Raw genomic sequence first — 26,170 nt, forward strand, 5'->3', positions numbered from 1 at the left:
TGATTGAGATTGGCCCAGTGATTCTGGAGATTTTCCTATATATCAGCATGTAAAAATGTGGCACTACTCTACCCTCAGAGGCCATGATCTGAACAAATTTGAATCTACTCTGTATCAGGAAGCTTTCACTAAAATCTCCTCTCTTATGGCCCTGTGGTTCTTGAGAAGATTTTTAAAGATTTCCCCTATATATTTTCTTGATCCTCTATTGTGGTCCCACCCTATTCCCATGGGTCATGATTTTAACAAACTGAATCTCAACTATGTTAAAAAGCTTTCATGTAAATTTCAGCTAATCTGGCCCAGAGGTTCTTGAGAAGATTTTTAAATGACCCCCATCCTATTTTTGCAATTATCTCCCCTTTGAATGATGCATGGCCATTTGAACAAACTTGAATCCCCTTCACCCAAAGTTTGGATGAAATTGGCCCGATGGTTCTGGAGAAGATGAAACTGAAAAATTTACAACACTGCCGTCGACTGACAATGGACAAATTTCATGACGTTTGGGGAAGTAGATCTCAGATACACCAGTGCAAAATTCCAAAATTTTTACCACTATCATATTTTATACAGAAAATAAATTGTTGAAACTTCACTTTAATTTTTGATGTTTCACGTGGCCAATTTTGACCCTTCGTGGGCCTACTCCTTTCAATCAGAAAAGCTCACTTGAACTAAAAAGGGGGGATCAGCCAATTTACTATCTTATCAAGTACAATTAACAAAAAACGATTGTTGGGGGGGGGGGGGGGGGGGGCATTATTTTAGTTGACATTTCATCCTAGAATTTGAACCATAAATCCACATAAAATCCAAAACTGACAGATCTCCATGCATATCTTTTTCCACTTTGTTCATCTGAAAAATGTTTATTGTTTGAATGTTCAGTATATGATCTATCATGCCTCTAAGCAGAGCTTGGGCCCTTGGTTCAATTTTAAGGTCCGAGCATGTCACAAATGAGTAAAAGTTCCTTTGGACATTCTAACTTCAAAGACATTTTCTGTACGATATCTAAAAATTGAAATCACGAGATTTCCCCCCTCGAAATTATACAAATACAGAAATTTTGCCTCCACGTCCAGTGGGGCAGTGATCCTTAAATTCACAAATCTTGTTCACCCATCCTATGAATAATTTTAGTTAAACACCTGCCATATAGAAGAAGTCCAAATGTTCTCACACAACAAATGACTTGTGGTCAGTTATGAACAGGCACTGATTGCAAAAAGTCACCCTAGTGACCTGAAGATAACAAGAACTATGTACACAACTAAACTTTTAATGTCCAAAAGTTCAAACAAATAATATCTTCAACATTGATATTAAAGCCCATACAAACATCTATGTAAATTCCAACTTACAACTAAAATGATAATGAAATACAATTTTTTTTTAAAAATTTTTCATGCATATGGTATGGTTTAATCCTTTCATATATACACTTGCATGTTGAGCACCTAGCTTACATAAAAATGTAAAGATGTACCCAACAGTTTTGATTGAAATACATGCATTAAAACACATAAAATAAAATAAAATTTCTCAAAAAATACATAAGTAATTGTACAAGAATACCAAACATTTATCAAAACGATTCTAAACTATGCTTTCAGGGTATTAAACCTATTCTAATACTACACTTTCTTCGTTAACACTTACAAAATAACAATTTTGCTTTGAAAGTTTGCTAAATTATTGCTAGGCTACAGATAAGAGAGTTAGAACGTCATATTTTTGAGACAAGAACTCCAATCATCATTTCACAGAAACAACTAACAACAACACCAACCTGAGTGAGCTCAATTGTTATGTACAGATCTACTGAACACATGTCAATTTATAAAATATGAAGATGTTTGCGTAATCATTGATAAATTGTTATTCTATCATTCTGAGATTTCCCCAAATACTCTCGTTACAAAATCCCAATTCACACTGCTTCCAAGGTCTTGGTCTGCATGCAGTAAACCTTATTTCAACAAATTGTTGTCCAAGGATTCCTAAAAGAATTTAAAAAACATTTTTCCAATATACAAGTATTCCTGTTTAAAACTTTAAATCCTTAAATTGTGGCCCCTTCATCCCATGATCCAAGTGTGCATGAAGAGGGTGGGCACTACATATTTGTTGCCTATGGAACGGGGGAAAAAAAAAAAATATTCAGAAAATTTTTCCAAAATATTTCCATGTAAAATTAGACCATAAATGACAATCTTAACATAACTTTCCCAAAAATTGTTGCATAGTTGAATGTATGAAAACTAACTTTTTCTAAACTTTGTTAAACACAAATGCCCCCGATAATGGCCAATTCCAAAGATGGCCAAGGTCACAAGGACAAATACCTTAGTACCAAGAGAAAGATCTTGTCACAAGAAATGCTCATGTGCAAGATGAAAGCTCTAATATTTACCATTAGAAGTTATGACCAATGTCAAATTTTTAAAAGTAGGTCAAATGCCAAGGTCAAAAGGTTTAGTACCAACAGAAGGTCTTATCACAAGAAATACTCATGTGAAATATCAAAGCTATAGCACTCACTGTTCAAAAGTTATTAGCAAGGTTAAAGTTTTCAAAAGTAGGTCAAACTCCAAGGTCACACTGGGTTGTGAAATTCACCGTTTTTTGTACCTCCTTTTCTGCTATCTTTAAGTATGCATTTATATTTTATACAGTATCAGCAAACTTACACAAACACTATATACTAAGTTTGGCCCCACCCTGGGGTCAGAACTCCTACCCTGGGGATCATGAAATTTACAATTTTGGTAGAGGCCTTCCTGCTCTACATCCCTATGCATTTAGTTTTTCTTAAACGTGCATTTCTTAAAAAGGTTTTTGAAAATTGGTCAATTTTGGGCAGTTTTTGCAATTTACAATTTATGTGCCCCTTGTCCAAAAGATGCTTCATGCCAAATATGAGAAGAATTGGACGGGTAGTTATCAAGAAGAAGTTAAAAATGTTCAATCAAAACTCCCAAGTTCAAGGTCAAAGACCATGAAATGAAATGAAAGGTCTTGCCATAAGAAATATATACCCAAGATATGAAAGATCTACCTTAAATAGTTAAGGACCATATTGTATAGGTCAGATTTTTATTCAAAGTAGGTCAAACTTCCAGGTCAAGGTCACATGACATTTCTGTAAAGAATGTATAAACAAAATATGAAAGCCCAAGCTTAAATATCAAGATATATTTTCAAAGATTTTCCATATATATATCAGTATACAACACTTTTCTCCCCTGTCATGGCTCCACTCTACTCCCATGGAGCCATGATTTGAATAAACTTGAGCTTTCGTGTAAATTTCCACTTCTTTTGGTACAGTGGTTTTTGACAAAGATTTTTTCAAAGATTTTCCATATACTCAGATGTAAAACTTTGATACCTATTATAGTCCTACTCTACTCCTGGGAGCCATGAGTTTGCCTATATATTTCTATGATCCCCCTTGTGGCCCCATCCCACCCCGAAGGAATCTCCTTCACCCAAGTACATGTATGCTTTTTGCCACCTTTGGTAGAAATTGGCCAAGTCAAAAATGTTAAGTTTAAGGACAAAGAGACAGAAGTGATTGGAAAAGCTCACTTGAGCTTTCAGCTCATGTGAGCTAAAATGATATAGCCATGGTAAAGTTTTAAAAAGTAGGTCAAAGTTCAAGGTCTTAAGTCTTGGTACCAAAAGAAAAGTCGTCATGGGACATCTATATCTGAATAATCAAAATCTTATCCTCCTTGGTTCAAAAGATATAGTCATTAGAAGCTTAAAGATTTTGAAAAGTAGATCAAAGTACAAGGTCAATAGGTCAAAAGTCTTGGCATCAAAAGAAAGGTCACGTCATGAGGCATCTATATGTGCAATATCAAATCCCTAAACCCTTCGAATGAAACCGCTAAATCCAAGGCCCTGTCACAGCAGGTGTACCACGATAAAGATCCCTCCCTGTTCAAAGGCCGTAAGCGCCTAAATCTTACAGCCCTTCACCGGCAAATGGTGATGTCTCCATATGAGGGGAAAATTTTTAAGTGGGACATTAAACTATGAACAACCAACCAACCTATTCCCCTTTATCCAAAAGATGGAGCCAAAGTTCCAGTTACTTCCTTAAAGTGTGACACATTGGCACTGCAGTCATGATGATAACTCTACAGACCAGTGAGCTAAAAAAGTGTGACACATTGGCACTGCAGTCATGATGATAACTCTACAGACCAGTGAGCTAAAAAAGCAATACTTGCTCAAATAAATAATTTGTTAAAATAAGTCAATCATAACTGTCAAAAGTGAAACTTCAAGGTATCTACTTCTTGGGTAACCAGACATCAAATTTCAGATTTCCAAGTGGAAAAGAGTCCGAAAAACTATCTTCAGCACAAAGTCCCATAAATCTATTAAAATTTACTCAAATGTGACGAAGCTTTAACTTGATCTGTATACATACAGTAGTAAACCACATACTAAATCATGGCATGAGGGAAAAAAGTGCGGAAAACTAAGTAGGACAAACTGACAGAGGAAACCTATAGTCCCCTTCTGTTTCACCGTACGAGTTTATTGACATGTTAATATACAGCGTTACATACATATTGCTATATCTAGAAGTAGTGCTGTATGCTAAATTGTTGTGTAGATCGAGTAACATTTTCACATCTATAACCATATTTTTATACACAATAATAATTTAATATGAAATTAAATGTTGAGAATCAAAACTTTTTTCTCCATTCAGTAATATTATAACTGAAATAGTGGTACAGCCTTATATATAGATAGCAAATTGATATATACAGAGCACCAAATCAACATTATCTCAATTGAAGATATCTTTAATCATTTGAAGATGTCATCAAATCATTTGATGTCCACAACAATTCAGTTGAAGATTTCTTCAAATAAATAATGATATTTTCAATTCTGAATTATTGCATGCATTAACTGAATTGTTGATTGCATTAATATGTGGAGGGGCCCAAGTTAAGTAATCATATTACCAGTACAAACTTCCATTCCTCACATATTTTTTTCTTTACCTGAATTCTAAATGTGTGTGAAACATGAACATATGTATGTTTACCATGTAATTTACAAATAACTGTGGGTATATATATATATATATATATATATATATATATATATATATATATATAGGTAGTTTTAGGCCACATCAAATTAATTCTCTGGTTCTCAGGCCAATTTTCTCAAAACAGATGAGGAAGGCTTTTTATTTTTCATTTTTATTAGCAATAAAATAGATGAGGGAGGCATTTTTTTTTAAAAGTCCGGAACATTTCGGGGGAAAACTTTAAACATAAAAGTTCAAAAACTGAATAATAAACTTTACTTTATCTTGGTCATCAACAACAGAATTTATGTCCTCGTCAACTGAACTAGAGACAGAACTCTAAATATATAGGGTACCCATGAAAGTTCACAGATGAGAAAAACAATAAAGTAAATGATATAAACTTCTCTGTATTCTAGAATATTTACACATAAACAATCTACATTACTACCAAAGATCATCCTGAAATTCTGTATACTCCCCAAGATATGCAGAAACAAATTCAGAAAAATGTCCATTAATGCAGTATTGCAAATGAATTTTAGCTGGGTTCTGGCATTGTACCACTACATAGAATGTTTGTGTATTGCAACAAGCAAATAACATAGATTGTAGGTATCATTTTAAGTCGAATTTCTTGCCCCAATTTGTAAAATGAGTTCCGTAATAGCTCCAACTTCAAGTGACTGAAAAGCGTAAAACCGTCTGTACTTTCACTTTTGACAGCCATTTTGACCATGCAATGGCACTACATACCCAAAAGGGATGAATGACCCAAAACGATTTAGAGGCTCAAATATTAATTTTGAGAGATAATAATTCAATACAGTACACAAATTATGCTATACACAGCTCTTGATATGTCTTAGACTTATTGTATCCAAACATTAACATTGATGCTTGACGATTTGGAATAATGAAGTCAATATGGGTAATTAGTAGCACCAGTCTAAATGGTTATGATACTTGTGCAGATGGTTTTACAATTTTCAGTCACTTTAAGCTAAACAGAACCTTATGAATTGAGCCAAGAAGTTGTATATAACCTTTACTTATGAACTCAAGTGGCTATGATTCGGAAGTTACAAAGATGCAAGACAATTCCGACTGCAAAATGTGAAAATCAGAATGAATGTGTGCTCCCCCCCCCCCCCTCTACATAAGTAAGCGCTTTACCAACTATTTATTTTATTGAAAAATCGGCAACCTCAATACAGATGTGCGCGGGTCTGAGAACCATTATTTCAATTTTATTTGGCCTTACTTAATATATTTGCTGAATGAAAAATGTATTCTGACTGAATAACTATGACAGATGAGATTTCAAGGGTTAAAAATGGAATGATTTGGATTTGGCAGTGAACCTTTTCCCTCCGATTTTGCCAATTACTTAATTTGTTATAGGTCATTAAGACCACTCTTACAAGACAAAATCTGGCCGACTGTCTGTTCAGAATTTCTAGTCTCTGGGTGTACCTTTGGATTGATGTGAACTGGCCATCCCAGAAACAGTTCATGTATGTTTGGATTGACTGGTTCTCAAGAAACACTTCTTATTAAACATCTACACTGAAGTGTACTTGTTCTGAAAACTCACTTCTAATTTATACGTTTACATTTGGACCGAGCTGTACTGGTTCTCACAGAGACACGTTTGCGTTTCCTGTTTTTCTCTATACCTTCATCTTCTGGACAAATTGTAATTCCATCTTCACTACCTGCCGTGAGACCCAGACCTGAAAAATGATTAAATTTTTTTGAAGATTTAAAAAACAATGCTTTGTATTATTTGTTTCTTGTTTTCCCCCTACGTCCCATCTGAGGCTGTAGCAGTGAGGGGTTTATATCGTGTTAATGCCTACCATACACAGGACCTTTGTTTTGAAGGTCTCATCCAAAGGACTTGAAACTTTCACTTCCAATGTTACTAACAAGGCTGTGACTAAATTCCTCAGAAATTAGTGGGAAACAGGTCAAAATGAGAGAAAAACACCTCACCCTACCTTAAAAATATCATTTTCTGTCACTTAATATCAAATTTTTGTTTGTTTGAAAATTGAACCAATCAGAGGATTTCCTCTGAAAAGAGAAAAAATCACACCCGTGTTAGGCTCTGCCATCAGCAACTAAAAATACAAGGTATAATCGTGTCCATATAGCAACTAAAAATACAAGGTATAATCGTGTCCATATAGCAACTAAAAATACAAGGTATAATTGTGTCCATATAGCAACTAAAAATACAAGGTATAATTGTGTCCATATATGGCCCTAAAAAGGGATAAAATTCATAATGGTATGATAGGAGTACATTTGCTTTGAGTTAGAGTATATTATAAGGACAAAGTCAATTAAAATCCCACAAATTTAAAAATGCATGCAATTTTTATGTTTGATGTCATAATTCAGCCAGATTAGAAAAAACATTTCAGCATACATTTTGCACTTAAAATGGGTGAGAACAGCTATGTGTTAAGCAATATCAAAAATGATAAATATTACAGGTTATACTACTCCTGAAATGAGAAATCAAGTCCAATATCTCGATCTCAGCGTCTCTAAGAAATATTTATTAACACCTGTAACATTTCTAATTTATTGCATGGGGCCTGTGCCTTTCATCAGTTGACAAAACAACACAATTAAGATAGATGCATGTATGCATAAATTTATTCAGTGAAAATAACAGTAAACGCAATGTGTAAACTTCCGGGTGGCATCTGCTGAGAGAGGAACTATAGGTATATGTACGAGACTCTGTCAAATTATTTGTCCTGGTAAGCGAACCAATGTAATAAAAATATTCTATAAATAAATACCTAAGGTATAAGTAATGGAAGGTGCACTAAGGCCAACGACAAAAATTGTTGAGTTTCTGCTAACGTTCCAGAAAAAAATAGGGTAGGTAGGTAGGAAATAAATTTTATTTTTTCAAAGTATGCGAAAACATTGTAAACTCTAACAAGTTCAATGATCTATTGAATGTTATACTTTCAATATAAAATTTTGCTTAAATTGCATTGCAAGTAAACTTTCAATCTTAGCATTTCACCTGTTATTGGCTGAGGATTATTTCCAGATGTTTTAGAAGAAACAATATTTTTCAATGAAACATATAGCATAAAACACAAATTAAAGTTAACTCCTTTATGCCCCTATGCTATACAAGTACCAGCTATATTGTTTCTACATTTAGATTGGTTGTCATGGGAATACTACTATTGGATATGTTTGACAGGAAAATAATATGATGATTTTGAAAAAAATATTAAAAAATCACCAAAATATCAACATCATTAACATATTTTAAGTTTATTAATTCATTTCTGAATGTACTTTAACAATCTAAATGGAACAAGGGTAGGAAGACAGTCTGGGCAGATCCCACTTATCCTAATGGGATCCAACTCTCTTTCAGCTAAAACTTTTTACAGGACATAAATTTTTATTTTAAAAAAAGGTCTGCACATCTTTTCCCCTCGGCTCTCAACAGCCATCAACAACTTGGATGCGTTCACTGCTTTATTTGTGGCCTTTTTCATTGTGTATTCAGTTAGAACTGCAGCAGATACCATGGATGTGCATACAAATTTGATAGACTGGACATTCAAGTGCACTATATAATGTCTGTCACTCTGCATCATGACCTCCATAAAAACACCATAGGAGTTGGCAATTTTAACAAAAGAAAGTCTTCTATGGAAACATGACACTTGGCAAAGTCTTTCGGCCGTCTGTTAACTTCAGTTGTCAAAGCACCGTTGCGTGAGGCAAGCATGAAGGTACAGTACTAGGTCAACCATCATGCCATGCTGTTAGTTACAAACATTATCAATGTTGTTTAAACGCTTGACACAATACCATGCAATTTTGTACATCGTTAAAGCGTTTGAATGACTTCATCTCAATGTCTAACTAAAAAGAAAACCAAGAACCGAGAATATATTTTTTCCAGAAAAATGACAACTTTTTTTTTTTCAAATTAGCGGAAAAAATTTCTAGGGTCGGGGCTATAATTTAGGGTCGGTCGGGTTAGCGGAAACACAACATATTTTATCAGTGGCCTGACATGGGAAACGCAGGGGCTTGCTGATCTGGGTAAACAATAACACAGACGTAAATAAAACTGTTGGCACCGTTGAACAGTAACTCGGAAAATGTATAGTCTGATCCTTCTTGGCGCATTGCTGTTTATTTTTATAATGACAGCCAATCAGTGAGCTTCTAACAAATGAAGCGGCTTGTACGAAACTTCAAGCTGAAGTATTGAAATGGACAGAAACAAAAGCACACACGGCTGAAAAATAAGAATACTGGCTAGAACATTAGTAATGAACAACGGTAAAACATGTAATAAACACAGGTAAGCATAATGACACTTAAGTTATACCGGAAAGGTTGGGAACAACATCCAAAATGGATGTAAACAATCACATCAGCTAGTCCATGTTGAAACAGCATGTTTTCACTTTCATTTTCAATCAAATCAATATTTAAGAGAAGATAATTTAATGGAATTTTTATCCGAAAAGTACAGTTGCTACATATTATAGTGATGTGCAATTATTACTCCACATAAAGGTACAGGCCCATGTATATTCATCACACTACACTCAAACTAACTACATAGATAACTTTTTGCTCGATATCTATGCGTGAACAAGACAGACGCCCATGGGTGATGAACATGCAACAAGTCTTCAATGGAGAAGGTGTTGACTCTTTTCTAAACAAAAGGCTCATGGGCCACAACACTTACTTGAGTCACCTTAGGCCTGCTGTTCTTCATAAGATTTTAAACAGATTTTTTACACGCTTCATTCCAACAAAAAAATTTGGCCCCATATTATGACCCAACCCTAGTCCCACAGGGTCGTTACTTATTAACCAAACTTGAATCTAAACAACATAGGATGCTTCAATATCAACATTACTAACATAGCTTTTTAAAAAAACAAACAACAACTTTTCCCCCCACTATATATTCATGTAAAATTGGATTCCCCAAAATTAGCCTCACCCTAAACCCTGTACATGTGTCCATAATTTGAAAACATTAGAAAATGTATATAGATACATTTATTTAGCACTACTGTGTTATTGCATGATAATCAATTTGGGTCAACATTCATCATATCAAGTTTTGGGGGGGGGGGGGTAATGGCAACTGTGATATAAGGTGTTTTTTTTAATCGGACAATGCACTTTTGATCTTGCTTTTTAACAACATCCGAATATGACTTCAGTTGTTTCGTCACAATTAAGTTTTATCTAGTTTTGACATGTTAAGTTCAGAAGTTGGAGAAGCTGGAAATATTTTGTGGGAGTGTTTTCTTCTTTTTCTTAATGCATTGTAATTAGATTTGATATCGATTCTTTTTGCTCCAAAACCTTATCCATCAATTCTAATATGAATCCATAAACTTTTTCTGCTGTATAATAGTGACCCAGTCAACAGCAATGTGTCTCATCTATGTCAGAGCCCAGATGCATACTGGGAAATAATGGATGACCTCCATAAACCTTTAACTTAGAGTGTTTAATTGATCAAATCTCGTAATAGAAACAAGCAAATTAGATTTAGGCCACACTCTTCAGTTTCAGGAGGTCTTTTAAGTTTAATATGCAACAAATATTTCTTTCATGTTCACTTCCTTTAAATGTTTTACAGGTATACATTATATACCAAGTCTGGCTCCGTCCTAGAATCAGAACGTCTATGCAGGGCATCATGAAATTTACAATTTTGGTAGAGGCCCTCCTGCTCTACATCACTTTGAATTTAGTTTTTCTTACAGATGCGCAGTTTTCGAGAAGATTTTTGAAAATTGGTCAATTTTTGCCCCACTCCAAGGCCCCAGGGGTGGAGGAGTCCTGAAATTTATAATTCATGTCACCCTTGTTTTTGGATGCTTCATACCAAATTTGAAAAGAATTGGATAGTACTTATCAAAAATAAGTTAAAATTATTTAAATTGTGAATGCACGACGACGGACGCTGGCCTGTTGGAAACTACTCAAAGAATCAACATAATAACAGATAACTACTCAGGTGACCTAAAGGTCTATGATAAAGATAATAATCATATAAAGACATAATAACAGATAACTACTCAGGTGACCTAAAGGTCTTTGATAAAGATAATAATCATATAAAGACATAATAACAGATAACTACTCAGGTGACCTAAAGGTCTTTGATAAAGATAATAATCATATAAAGACAATTTTTGCCCCAATTTGGAACCAGAACTCCTACCCCTAAGAAATTTACAATTTTGTAAAGGGCTACCTGCTCCTTCTAAATCCATTCACTTTCAATAGTACTAAAGAAGATTTTATTTAATTTTTTAAATGTTTTATACCAAGTTTGACCCTGCCCTGGAGTTAGATCATGAAATTTACAATTTTTGTAGAAGCCTGCCTTCCTGTTCTACATGACTATCCATTTAGTTTTCCTAATACATGTGCAATTGATTTTTGAAAATTGGTTAATTTTAGACACATTTGCTTCCCCCCCCCCCCCTTTCAGAGTTGCAGGATTCCTGAAACCTCTATTTTATGTCCCTCTTGTTCCCAAGGATGCTGAATACCAAATTTGAAAAGAATTGGAATGGTAGTTACATGCATCAAGAAGATTTTTATAAAGTTAAAAATGTTAATGGTATGGAGTATACTCGCATTGTTAGCTGATATAAGTATAGAAAGTGTAATCTAATAATATATACAGGTCAGCAGGACATACACAAACAGAATCATATTTCAATGTTAGAAAATTGCAATTTTCCTTAAACAGCATTATCAAAATTTCACAAAAAATGTGGTTACAATGATATAGTAGTATTATTCAGTATTCATATCAATTTCATGAGACTGTTTCTTTACAAAAATATACAAAATGTCTGTGAAAAATAAAGGAAATTAAGCTATCGCATAATGGACTTGATAAAGAAATCAACGAAAACAGAGTTATTGCCCTTGGATTCAATATTTTGAAACACACATCATGTATAAATCTAAACAAAACATTGATTTTGCAAAATCTAATGACATCACAGATGGAATTACTTTTGTTTACACAAGACCAATTGCAATAGGTCACCTAAGTGACTCAAAAAGAAATCTGGAAAAAAAAATACCTGTATTCCTCTTTTGACAACTGACACAGATGACGATTGTTGATATGCCTTGCTTTGTGGAGGGCTTAAAGGCACTCATCACTCGTACCTCTGCCCCTTCAACTTGATCTGTTGGTATGAAAAACTTCTGAGTTATGGAAGGTGTCATATGGCTAATGATGAGGACTTCTTTGGTGTTGGCATTGGAAAGTATCAGTTTCTGAAGGTATTTGCTGCAATTGACCATTTCATCCATGGCCCTCACAAATATAAGTTTCTTCTGGTCGTTTTTCTTACTAGTATTTCCTGCTTTGTGACATTTAATTAATTCTTTAATGACCCTGTTTTCCATTGGCGCAAGGACAATGTCATCGGTAGGATGAATTTGTAATTCGCACTCATTCCAGCCTTCATTTTTCAGCCAACTGCTGATTCTTTTCAACTCCATGTCAAAATCTGTTTGCTTTAGGGGAACAATAGGCACGGTATTCTTTGTCCACTCATAAAGGCAACCTAATGAATTCTTTGCATTTGGGAGAAGTTTGTTTCTGATCTTACAGACTCTATCCACAGTGGCGTTTAACTTGAGAAATAATGTGCTTAATTTGGTGTCCATGAAAAGAACAGTTTCATCATTCAAAATCTGTGTCTCTACTTCAGTAAGTAGAGAGTCTCTGATCTTGTCAACAATTTTATTGGGAAGTTCCAGCAAATGTTTAATAGATTCCATATGGGTATGTTGAAAGCTGCATTCTGTCAACAAATTGCCAAGGTTCTTGAATCTTTTCTCTCTAGAAATCAAACAAATACATGAGTCACAAAACCTTTATAAAAAGTTTGGTTGTTTGATGTTTATGTGAAGATGTAGTGTAACAGATGCTGTTCATTCTTAGATTTTATATAATCCTAAGACCAAATCAAAAAATATGTGTGGTTCCGGTTACCTGACCATCCCTAGCTTTTACCACCAACCCTAAACTTTTTTTTGACTATTTCCAAAATCAGTTAACGTATTTTGCCGAATGCACTTTTTTCAAGATTTTCTTTCATGAGAAGGGGAGCATAATATATACCACTATACATATAATATTACATGTATATGGATACATATAATATTATATGGGTTTTTGACTCATTTTTCTTCAGGTGAAGCTTGACTGTAAGTTCATTCATAGTGAATATATAGATACCATTAAAATGCTAAGCTGTATACACTTAATTACTACAGGCCATCTAACATTAGGCAGAAAGTGACTTAGAACTAAAGAGTGCTTACCTAAACAATAGTGCAAATTTCAGGCATGAATATAATGAGCGATCACCCTCCTTATTTTTAAAAAAGTTGGATATATATTTAAGAACTTGGAAGGGCTTGGTACTCTGGTTGAAATATCATTTCCTCATAATGTTCAAAAACATGATTTTGGCAAATGCACAGATTTTTCCCCCCTGTACTTATTTATTTATTTGAAATATATATATGCAAATTGAAGATAACGAACAGTGATCAATCTCATAACTCCTACAAGCAATACAAAATAGATAGTTGGGCAAACACGGACCCCTGGATATATATATATATATATATATATATATATATATGAACTGTCAAAACTAGGGTGATCCTTACCATTTTGATAGGTATATATATTGGTACAAGCAAAGTGAAAGTGAAAGAAAATTGTGTTTCTATCTAAAATCTATCATTAAAAAAATAAATAAAAAAATAAAAATAAAATCCCTACCTACCCTATTTTTCAAGGGAGTGTAATTGGAACCACACATATTATTTTATTTGGCCTATAACCTTAAGGTGGGTCGATCCTCATGTGACTTATCAATATTAATGGTTAAAAGTGCAAAATCTGTATTAATTTCCATTCAATATTTCCATTCAATATAGTTAAAGGAGAAGGTACACTAAGGGTCAATTTCGGCCTATTTTCAGAAGTTGATAATTTTATGCCCTAATATTATATAGGGTGTGTACTTTCTATATATAGTAATTATATCCATGTATTACGTATATTTTTTGTGATATGAAGGAGCAAAGTTAGCATGTTTTGAGAGTGCAAGATTTAACATTGTGTCTTTGATCTGAGTCTGATGACGTTTTCTCAATTATTATTCAGAAAAAAAAAAGTTCAATATACCTTGTTAATCAAATTGTTTTGGATAATTTTTAAAAAGTTATTGACACACACACACACAAAATTCTTTTCAATAACATTATACAAATATCATAATCAAACACTATTTACAATTAACGTGTATTTGAATTGTGATATGAAGTAGAAAGTTGTCATGTTTTGAGAGTGTAAGATTTCACGTTGCGTCTTCTATCTGTGTCTTATGACGTTTTCTCAATTCTTATACAGAAACAAATAGTTTAATAAACCTTGTTAATTAAAATGCTTTGTATATTTTTTTTTCAAACTTATGATTCATATTTCATGCGTCCCGAATGAAATTATAATCTTTGTTATACATGTGTATGTATTTGAAAATATATGGATGCATTTTCGTTAACACCCCCCCTCATCTTTTATTCCCTCGTGCAATACATGTACCAATTCTATACCATGAATATGCCCCCCATACTTGTCTTAAATAACACTTTGTTATACACTGTATATAATCACGGAATCTATCTTTATATGCTTATCTTTGGTTGTACCTATCGCTGTGTGTATAGTGTTTGTATTTCAGAAGGCCCCGGGGGATAATAATGCCTTCTATTAATAGGGATATCTTCTCTTCATACAGCATTATCATTAGGGCCCCGCATGAAATGCGGACAAGCCCTATAGTAATCACATTGTCCGTCAACACTTTCTTTGTGACATGATAACTCAAACAGTTTTTATCGTACAGTTTTCAAATTTTGTACAGAAATAATGTACAATAAGAGGAAGAAGCCTATAGATTTTGGGGTCATTTCACTTTGTCTGTCTGTCTGTATGGCATGATCTTTGTTATTATGAACTTTCTTTGTGACATGATAACTCATGCCTGAATTAAACAGTTTTCACTGTACAGTTTTCAAATTTTGTACAGAAATACTTTACAATAAGAGGAAGACACCTATAGATTTTGGAGTCATGTCACTTTGTCTGTCTGTTTGAATGTCATCATCTTATTATGACCGTATTTATTTACCACTGTTTAAGGGAGATAATTCAATTTGAATTATGATATGCATTGTATCGATATATAGAAAATTTACAAGAAATAACTCTACAACATTGTGTATGTGTATCTATTTGTTGTTTTTTTTAATGTGATATAAAAAATGCTTGATGTTACATGTATATTGAATTAAAACACGTCATTCCCAGTCAACAACTTTCGATCGGGATCGGAATGCGAAATAAAATTTCTTATATCCGGTTGCAAAGTGAAACTGCTTCATGATTATGTAGTAATTGCACGTTACACATTAGAGAACTGTTCCTTTTAATAAAGAAAGTCACAAAATAAATACAAAATGTGTGTACCTTATTCATTACTGTTACTGAGCTTTCGTCGGCGAAAATCTCAAAATGGCGTGTTTCACTGCACTTGTTGACAGTAAGGTCCACATTTTCTATGTGAGTATTTTGATATTTGCTTATGAATTTTTTGCGCATACATGGTATGTCTCGGCTAAGAATAATGGAAACTTTCTCACCTATGTATGTAAAGACATATTAATCTCTATTTTTAAAAATGTAGAACACTTTTATCAAATGACAATGTCTTGGAAAACGCTTAGAGCCCCGATGTCAGAATTTCCTTTTCCAAGACATCAATATGTCAAATTCATAATCCTTTTCAAATAGGATGTACTATATTTTGTACCAGTTATCCATTTTGAATCCCCTATTACAATGGGATTTTGTTGCACTCTGTTGTGTTTGAGTGGATGAGTGTGTGTCAAACAGAAGTAATTTAAATTGCATAAGTCTCTCATAAATATGCTTCATGATTCCTTTTTCACAAATTGGCATTCCAATGTATCTTTATATATTATTAATTCTAACATATATACCAGCTCCAAACATTGCTATATCAAATACAGATGTTACTTTCCTCTAATAACCCTCAGCGGGGCCCTTGCTGACCATGTCAGTTTTCTAGTTATTATTACTACTAATTTATCATGTTCAAATTTTCATGACCGAAGTGTAAATAGAAAAGGTGCTTACAAGTTTTTATGGTCTCTGTAGTAAAAAATATAAATGTAAACATTTAAAACGGTGTTTTTTTTAAATCGCAAATAGCTAGTGTTTACACATGTAAGCCTACATATAGCTTTTTGAATGAATTTTTTAAAAAATGAATGGAAAAGATATTCATCTCCAAAACACGTTCTGGTAAATCTGACAAAACTTATTTCCGTTTTAATCATTAGTTCCTACAATGAAAAGTAAGTAATAGGAAAATTTTGACGGACATATTTTGAAAGAGAAGATTTTCGAGACTAAAATATGGTTTTGTTATGGTTGATAATGCTGAAATTCGTCATGCTCAGCGAAATAAAAGGCAAGCTTAAAGTCAGGAAATTCTGGACAAGCATCGCGTAAATCCGGACACCAGTGGTATGTCATGTAAAAATATTGCTCCCCATGCAGTGGCGAATTTAAGGGGGGCACAGCCTGCACCCCCCCCCCCCAAAATTTATTAATAAATTTAAGGTAAATTGTGGTATCTTGTTTAGAAAAATGTACTAAACAATAGAAGAAGCAATAATTTCTTCCACTTCCGAAGAAATAAATTACAAAATCTTTTGATATCTTGAATTACTTTATTGGAAGAACTTAATTTTTCCCAAAAACCCTTAATATTTGTCATTTTATTAATTTCACCTTCTTAAAAATTATAAAAAATAGTACAAATGACTAAATAGGAGACATATTTCAAGCCCTATGAAATCTGTAAAATCCAGGAGCTTCCTCAAGGCGGTCCCCAGGCGCCCCCCATAACCGCAATTCCTGGATCCACCTCTGCTCCAGCCGTTACCTTAAAAGCTTTAAGACGAAGGTTTCGGATGGTTGAAACCCTTTATTCTCTTAATCATTTATGAATTATTATTTCTAATTTCCTATGCGATGGGTTGACCAGACTTGTCATCCGCTTGTATAACATCAGTTATGCAATTATCATTGAAATTGGACTAAAATTTACTAAGTTGTTATCATTATGGTTGTTCTTCATGAAGTTGATTTATTCCTTTATCCTTTCTACGGGAAGTAGCCTTCTATACCAACATCAAATGGAAACGATTGATTAATTCTACAAACTATAGAAATTGCATAAAAATCAGAGATAACTGCAATTGTCGAAGTTCATTTTAATTGGGCAATGCAATAAAGCAGCAGTTACTGGTGTGCAGTGCGATACAGAACGCGGCCATTTTTGTTGTTTCAACAAGTTGTTCGTTTAATAAGTTATCTTGACAATTACAAGTATATAGTTACCGTTTTTCACAAAATAAACAAACCATGATGTCCAAACATTTACTTAATGTGGTATTTTTTAATTTATTTTTATTTTGATGGTAAAGTTAAGGGCTATTCCAGAAATAAATACATGGGGGGGGGGCGTCTTTTGTATATACCAAGCACCCATAAAAAAATAAATAAAAAATTACCCCATGACCCATCAAATTGATAAACTCATTTTACAATGACCCATCTAATTAAAAAAAAAACTAACCAGACCCACCACAAAAATATTTTTAAAAATGAAAATGGTACAAATCTCGCGAGGTTTTCGGGACAAACATTCTAGTCAATGACGCGGTAATGCCTGAGCTGTGCGACATTGTATCACAGTAGTTCTGAAGAAACGATGTCACATCAACAATCAAAGCCATCTATGGCGGGAATGTTGGAAAGATTGGGAGTCCAAACGATGCTATTATCATGAAATGGGTATGGATGTGTTTTTCCACGAATCGTTCGTCTTTTAATGGAGCCCGCGCCCGGAGGCCTCTATATCACCATCACACTGACTGATAAATATAATGCATCGGTACCATCGTATAAATCAACTAAGGTTTGCCTATTTTTATTAGAAAACGGAATACCTATTGGTTTCAAAATATTCCCAAAATCGATGCACTGTAAACTGTAATAATCTACAGAACAGAGTTCGCCGCCATCACGTCCAAAGGGACTCTACTAAACGCGCCTCTAATTTGAAGAGTGCCGTAATGGAAAGTTATGCGCTGCAAAGAGCGACAACTCGAATAGTTCTATGTTACTTCCGATTTCCTAAGCAGCATTTCGAAAGCACGTTTTCAATTTTCCCTCCGACGTTTTGTAACCAACACGACAAGAGCGACAATAAAAATATTCTGAAAACTCAACACCCACGTAGCACAAAATAAAACAATAGAAACTACCCACCACCCATAATAAATATTTTTTTAACAGTCCAGCCACGGACCAAATAAAATATGAAAAAATACGACCACCCACACAAAAAAATATCATTTGCCGCCCGACCCCCCAATTTGATCATTTCTGGAACAGCCCTAAGTAAATAAGACGTTTAAAATATCTAAATCCAACATTATGTTTAATGTGACCTACAACAAGTCTACTAGCCCATCAGACTTTCTGATTTTTAATTTTCACTGACCCGACCATAAAATTCACTGGCCTCGGTCTTCAGACCACTGAGTTTTCGTGAAGACTGTACATAATATACCTGTGAGGTTAAATTGGGTATTTTTTATAAGGTGTTTGTTTGCAACATTGATTAGCAAACATGGCAAAAATGTCAGGACTTGTAGAAATTTACTTATGGTAGCAGTAGCCATCATCAAGCTATGACATACTTTGTTTTGTAACATATGAAAAAAGGAAACCAAGTTCAACATGTAAATATTTCAAACATCAAAGAAAATTGTTAAAAATCAAAATCCTTGCAATATGCACATCTTTAAATTTTCTGCAAATGCCCTTGCTTTAAAACTGTGAGAGGAGTTAAAAGGACTAAACATGCACTCGCTCTATAATATGTCTTCAAAACTGACGAAGTTCAACAAATAATTTTTTAAACATCTAGAGGCCCACAGACCTTGTCGGTCACCTGAGTATTAGTTAGAAGTCCCCTAAGTGCCAAGGGCTATGAAATCTAGAAAAAAATTCCTGTTCTACATATCTAAGGCCAATTAAAACTAGTACTTATTGTAACGGGGACCGTTACAGATGTTCCCCAAACATTCCCCCATTTAGCAAGTGGTGTCATTTATTTCAGTACAAGTTGTTTTGACCATTACAAACTGTGAAACATGTGAATATATAACTATTTTATAACGTTCAGTCCATTTCATGCTAATACAAATCAGTTATAAAGATCTGAGAGTTTTGTGCACGTGCACGTACGTGCAGATAAATAGTTCGACCATCTCGATACATCAGAAGTCTTACCATATGAGTACAAGAGAAGTTTCACAACTGTTCAATGAAAAACGAGAAATTAACGGCAACTCAAAACTACAAAGACCGAAATCAATGCACGTGCATACACGTATGCGTGAGTACCACACAGCAATTTTGTTGATGCTAATCAATAGATATTTGCACAATATACTTACTATATGAATTTGGTATCGATTGCTTCACTCATAAGAAAGTCATTGAGATTTCAAAATCGCCCAATCAGAATTAAGCGCACGTGCATGCGCGTGCAGGGAAGTGATTTTGAGACTATTAATAAATTGAGAGGCCCAAAACATACCTGCTACCTAATTTTCAAACCTATTCATTGCAATCTCAAAATGTTATAGACCAATACTTAAATTTAGACGTCAAAAATTACAATGCATGCGCATTCAGGCGCATGCGATTTTGATAATGGAAATTTTGTTGACATCATTTCATAGACATTCATATCATAGATCCTCAGGGTAAATTTGAATTCATTTCCATTTTTAATTCAATAGTTATGACCATTTTAGTACCCGAAAAATGAAAGAAAACATATGCACGTGCATACACGCGCACGTGATTATGACTTACCATCAATGTTGATGTCATTCAATAGACATTTGATAGATATACTTACAGTATAAATTTCATATTGTTTCCATCATTTATAAGAAAGTTATGGCGATTTGAAAATCGTCCAATCAGAATTTAGCACATGTGCATGCACGTGCCGGATGGTAATTATGACTGTACACTTTTGTTAAGAATATCAAGATACATATACAATACAAGTTTGAAAAGATTTTGACAAAAAACAAAAAAGTTATGGTCATGGAAAAAACTGAACGTTCAAATGTCAATGCGCGTGCGTGCGCATGCGCGTTTTCAATTTTTTAACATAGATTTGTAGATATTTATAATCTTTACCTATCCTGTAAATATCATCAAATTGTCTTAATTTACATGAAAGTTATAAATGGTTTTGTATTATCCAATCAAATTGAAGCACACGTGCATGCGCGTGCAGAATTGAAATTTTGACGATGCGAAATGGTTAAGGGTCTCAAGTTATACCTGCAATATAAATATAAAACGATTTCATTGAAAAATAAAAAAGTTAGACGCATTCCAAAGTTTGTAAACATAAAATCCAATGCACGTGCATGCACATGCATGCATTGTCAGACAAAATGACGTTCGTTCCGCACATCTACAAAGAGTATTCTATCATCCTAAAAAGGTTTCGTCTTGATCCCTTCAGTAGTTTCTGAGAACACTCGTGGACAAAAAAGGGTGACAAGAATAAAGAAAGAATAATAATAATAATAACTAGTACTTATTGTAACGGGGACCGTTACACATGTTCCCCAAACATTCCCCCATTTAGCAAGCGGTGCGATTTATATCAGTACCAGTGGTTTTGACCATTGCAAACTGTCTAGCATGTGAATATATAACTATCTTATAACGTTCAGTCCATTTCATACTACTTCAAATCAGTTATAAAGATCTGAGAGTTTTGTGCACGTGCACGTACGTGCATGCACGTGTATAAATAATTCGACCATCTCGATACATTAGAAGTCTTACGATATGAGTACAAGAGAAGTTTCACAACTGTTCAATGAAAAACGAGAAATTAACGGCAACTCAAAACTACAAAGACCGAAATCAATGCACGTGCATACACGTGCGCGTGAGTACCACACAGCAATTTTTTTGATGCTATTCAATAGACATTTGAACAATATACTTACTATATGAATTTGGTATCGATTGCTTCACTCATAAGAAAGTTATTGGGATTTCAAAATCGTCCAATCAGAATTAAGCGCACATGCATGCGCGTGCGGGGAAGTGATTTTGAGACTATTAATAAATTGACAGGCCTAAAACATACCTGCAACGTAATTTTCAAACCTATTCATTGCAATCTCAAAATGTTATAGACCAATACTCAAATTTAGACGTCAAAAATTACAATGCACGCGCATTCACGCGCACGCGATTTTGATAATGGAAAATTTGTTGGCACCATTTCACAGACATTCATATCATAGATCCTCAGGGTAAATTTGAATTCATTTCAGTTTTTAATTCAATAGTTATGACCATTTTAGTACCCGAAAAATGAAAGAAAAGCTATGCACGTGCATACACGAGTACGTGAGTATGACTCAGCATCAATGTTGATGTCATTCAATAGACATTTGATAGATATACTTACAGTATAAATTTCATATTGTTTCCATCATTTATAAGAAAGTTATGGCGATTTGAAAATCGTCCAATCAGAATTTATCACACGTGCATGCACGTGCGGGATGGCAATTATGACTATACACTTTTGTTAAGAATATCAAGATACATATACAATACAAGTTTGAAAAGATTTTGACAAAAAACAAAAAAGTTATGGTCATGGAAAGAATTGAACCTTCAAAAGACAATGCACGTGCGTGCGCATGCACGTTTGCAATTTTTATTACATCGATCTGTAGATATTTGAAATGTCTACCTATCCTGTAAATATCATTAAATTTCCTTGATTGGCATGAATGTTATAAACGGTTTTGTATTATCCAATCAAATTGAAGCACACGTGCATGCGCGTGCAGAATTGAAATTTTGACGATGCCAAACAGTTAAGGGTCCCATGTTATACCTACGATATAAATAGCAAACGATTTCATTGAAAAATAAAAAAGTTAGACTGATTCCAAAGTTTGTAAACAAAAAATCCAATGCACGTGCATGCACATGCATGCATTTTCAGAAAAAATGACATTCGTTCCGCACATCTACATATGCTATACTATCATCCTAAAAAGGTTTCATATTGATCCCTTGAGTAGTTTCTGAGAACACTCGTGGACAAAAAAGTCCCAAGAAGAAAGAAAGAATAATAATAATAATAATAATAAGAAACAGAGTAAAACCAATATGTTCCCAAACTTCGTTTGGGGAACATAATAATAATAAGAAACAGAGTAAAACCAATATGTTCCCAAACTTTGTTTGGGGAACATAACAAGAAGTACTGTGAGCAATGCTCAGTAAGAATACCCCCCGCTTACCCCAATCTCCCAAAGGGTGTTGGTAATAGGTAAAACTTCAGTATTATGATCCAAAAGGTATCTAGGAACACAGCATCTCCATGTGATGAAAGAAGCCATTAAAGAATTTAAATGGAAACCATATAGCTACTTCGATGTCCAGTGCACGTGACCTTTGACCTTTTGACCCCAAAATCGATAGGGAACATCTTCATCCCATGGGTAGTCCATATGTATGATATGGTGACTGTAGGTGGAAAGGATAACGCTTTAGAGCTCGGAAACCATATTGCTACTTCAATGTCCAGTGCGCTTGAACTTTGACCTTTTGACCCCAAAATCAATAGCGAACATCTTCATCCCATGGGTAGTCCATATGTATGATATGGTGACTGTAGGTGGAAAGGATAACGCTTTAGAGCCCGGAAACCATATTGCTACTTCGATGTCCAGTGCGCTTGACCTTTGGACCCCGAAATCGATAGGGGACATCTTCATCCCATGGGTAGTCCATATATATGATATGGTGATGGTAGGTGGAAAGGATGCTTTAGAGCCCAGAAACCATTGCGTCTACAGACAGACGGACAACCCGATTCCAGTATACCCCCCCCCCCCCAACTTGTTGTGGGGGATATAATTAATTGATAGATTATCATCCCCACCCGCCCCTCAAAAAAGGGCCCACCCCAACTTTTTTTTTTTATTTCCGCAAAAAAAAAAAAAAAATGATTTCAAACAAACTTGCTTACCAGTGACATGAGTGAATGATTAAATTTAAGTCACAGAATGTTGGTTTTATATCTTCTACCAAGGATTCTTTGAATGTTAGTTGATTAACACTTTGTGTGAAGCCTTTTGTCATTAATTCTTTTTACTCGGGAAATACTACTAAAAAAAAAAGTGCATCAAGAATTTGCTTATCAATTTTGCGTATTTCAGGGGAACTAGTACACTCTCCCACGTTTGCCCCGACTCAAAAACCAGAATGTTTCCCAGTTCAATGCGTCATTTTTTATACATTCCTGTGATTTTGTCTGAATGTTTTGATGTAAGCACATCAATTTATTGTTTCTTCCCCATTCAGAAGAGACCTATCGGTCTATCGTAAATAATCTTTGATATGTGTCATACTTTTTCTAGTATCTATGTGTCACACTGTTTTTAGTCAATACATACCTCAACATGTTTGCAATAATTTTAATAAAATGAGGAAGATGATCATCATTCAGCTGGTCTGAAAAGCTGTCTGATTGAGTCCATAAGGCTACATTCTGCACTTCAAAAAGTTCTTTGGCTTTCTGAATAATAATATTTTTCTGTATTGGCCATACTTTTGTTGTGCTAGTGATGGCTAAGGCACAATCTGAAACCAAATCAAATAAATGATATACATTATTATCATCAATATCATAACCACATTCTCACTGAATATCTGGTAAGGCTTACTTCATCCTTATAATAACAAATATTTTGCAAGTATGTAGGACTGACTTCATTGATTTAATGAATTTTCAGATATAGCTATCCACACAAACGTTGAGGAACATTCAACCTAGAACATGGATGTATCAAATACTTTGAATGTCAAAGAGGTTTTACAATCCCTAAATCAGCATTAAAGACTTGCAGATCAATGTAAAATTCGATTTCAAGTGACCTTTTAAAGAACTTTAATTGTGAGTCATGACGAGACCTAAGAGGTCACATTAAAGAAACCATCGAGTCAGTACAAGTGTATAATAGTGATTGTATCTGTTGAAAATGAAATTCATATGAACTTCCTAACTTCCAAGAAATGAGCTAAAATGTAGTATCTATTTTAAACAGTATCTATTTTAAACAGTGTCTATTTTAAACAGTATCTATCTTAAACGTATCTATTTTAAACAGTATCCATGCATCTCTACAATAAAACATATGTACCAGGAAATTTTATGTCTTCCCATTCTGATTCAGAGCTGAACTCGTCCAATGGAAGGGAGCTGTTTGAACTACTTTTTGCCATTGGTACAGGGGAGTTGTTTGGACTACTTTTTGCCATTGGTACAGGGGAGTTGTTTGGACTACTTTTTGTCATTGGTACAGGGGTGTTGATGAGATTGTCATTCATCATGACTGACTCCTCATCCGAACTGTGACCCTGATCATTACTTGTTGCACGATCTTCCATGTTCATCTCATCCAGTGATGAAGGGGAAGATGTCACATGCAGCTCTGCTTGTGTAATAATCCTTTGTTGCCCAACCAGTTTTTGGTTATTTCCTCTAACATTATTCTTTGCTACAGAAGATGCCATTCGTTTGGGTGTTTCACGACTTTTAATACTGTCCGCTGTAGCTGGAGTTTTCTGTTGTTTGGCAGTCTCTAGATTTCCTTTCCTTACAATGCTTTCACTGTTTTTAGTCTTCCTCCCAACAGCCATTTTACCCTCTCGTGCCAATTTATCAACACCTTTTACATTATATTTGTTCACATCCTCTGCTGTATCCGATTTTCCATTGTCAAAATCATCAATTTGATTCCTTACTTTAGCTGATTTTGTGCAAAATGGATCTTCCAGCTCTGATTCACTTGATTCATCAAAATTTTGCTCATCATCTCTCACACCTGAACTGTCATCCCTCTCTTCTTCCTCTTGCTTTTGTTCTTTGCTAAACTGGGTGCTATTTCTTTTTTGTGCCCCTGTCCACTTTTCCCAGTTCCTGATATTAGTCAATTTATTTTCTTTCTTTGTCAGAAGCTGTTCATTACTTTTTACTGTTTCTTTTACCCTTGAGTTATTTTTGCTTTTATCAGCAGGCACCTCCTCTTCATTATCGCTGTCGTTCTCCTCCTCCTCCTCCTCAGGACCTGGTGACAACTGGCTCATCATTAATATGTCCTCATCCATTTGTGTGTTCAGACTGTCTGGTAGAACATCAAAACCCTGCTCTTCATCCCCACTTCCTCCTTCCTCATCAGAACAGTTCATAGTTAACTGTTTCTGCTGATGTTTCAAAGCACCTTAAATTAAATTCAAATTAATTCATTGGATCACTTTCCATGATTTTTAAAATCATATCATCTATCGTCAATTTACTTTAATTTCAATATCATTTAAATCAACAAATACCCATAAAAACACCAGTTGAAAGGGGGTGGGGGAGATAATGAAAACAAGAGGCCCATGGGCCATATCACTCACCTGAGTCACCTTGGCCCACATCTTAAGATTTTCCCTTTATATTCGCATGTAAATTTTTTTATCCCTATTGTGGCCCCAATCTACCACCAGGGGCTATGATTTTAATGAACTTGAATCTCTGCACTATGTCAGAAAGCTTTCATGTAAACTTCTTTTTGCTAAATGGTTCCCGAGAAGATTTTCTCTATATATTTGTATGTAAAACTGATCCCCTATTGAGGGACTCATCCTACCAGAGTACGCGAAATATGTTGGACATTTCCGGTAAAAAATGGATCGGTCTGGTTAAAGTTTGTATAGTTCCTGACCAAATGTCC

At 34.5% G+C, this 26,170-nt stretch overlaps 1 protein-coding gene across 5 annotated transcripts in view; it reads right to left on the reverse strand.

The window, feature by feature from the left end:
* Positions 1-1,269: 1,269 nt before the first annotated feature.
* Positions 1,270-26,170, reverse strand: part of LOC125668850 (uncharacterized) — a 95,266-nt gene continuing 70,365 nt past the window's right edge. For 4 of the 5 annotated variants that reach the window (XM_056161557.1, XM_056161558.1, XM_056161560.1 and 1 more), the window contains 5 exons: positions 24,593-25,672; positions 23,846-24,032; positions 12,211-12,980; positions 6,669-6,807; positions 1,270-2,006 (listed from right to left, as the gene is read on the reverse strand). In XM_056161557.1, coding sequence (XP_056017532.1) covers positions 6,671-6,807; positions 12,211-12,980; positions 23,846-24,032; positions 24,593-25,672 — 2,174 coding nt within the window. In that variant the 3' untranslated portion in view covers positions 1,270-2,006; positions 6,669-6,670. Of the gene's footprint in view, positions 6,808-12,210; positions 12,981-23,845; positions 24,033-24,592; positions 25,673-26,170 lie in introns of all 5 variants that reach the window. The other variant, XM_056161559.1, reaches the window with a different exon arrangement.

The sequence above is a fragment of the Ostrea edulis genome, chromosome 4 (genome assembly GCF_947568905.1).
Source record: "Ostrea edulis chromosome 4, xbOstEdul1.1, whole genome shotgun sequence".
NCBI classification, from domain to species: domain Eukaryota; kingdom Metazoa; phylum Mollusca; class Bivalvia; order Ostreida; family Ostreidae; genus Ostrea; species Ostrea edulis.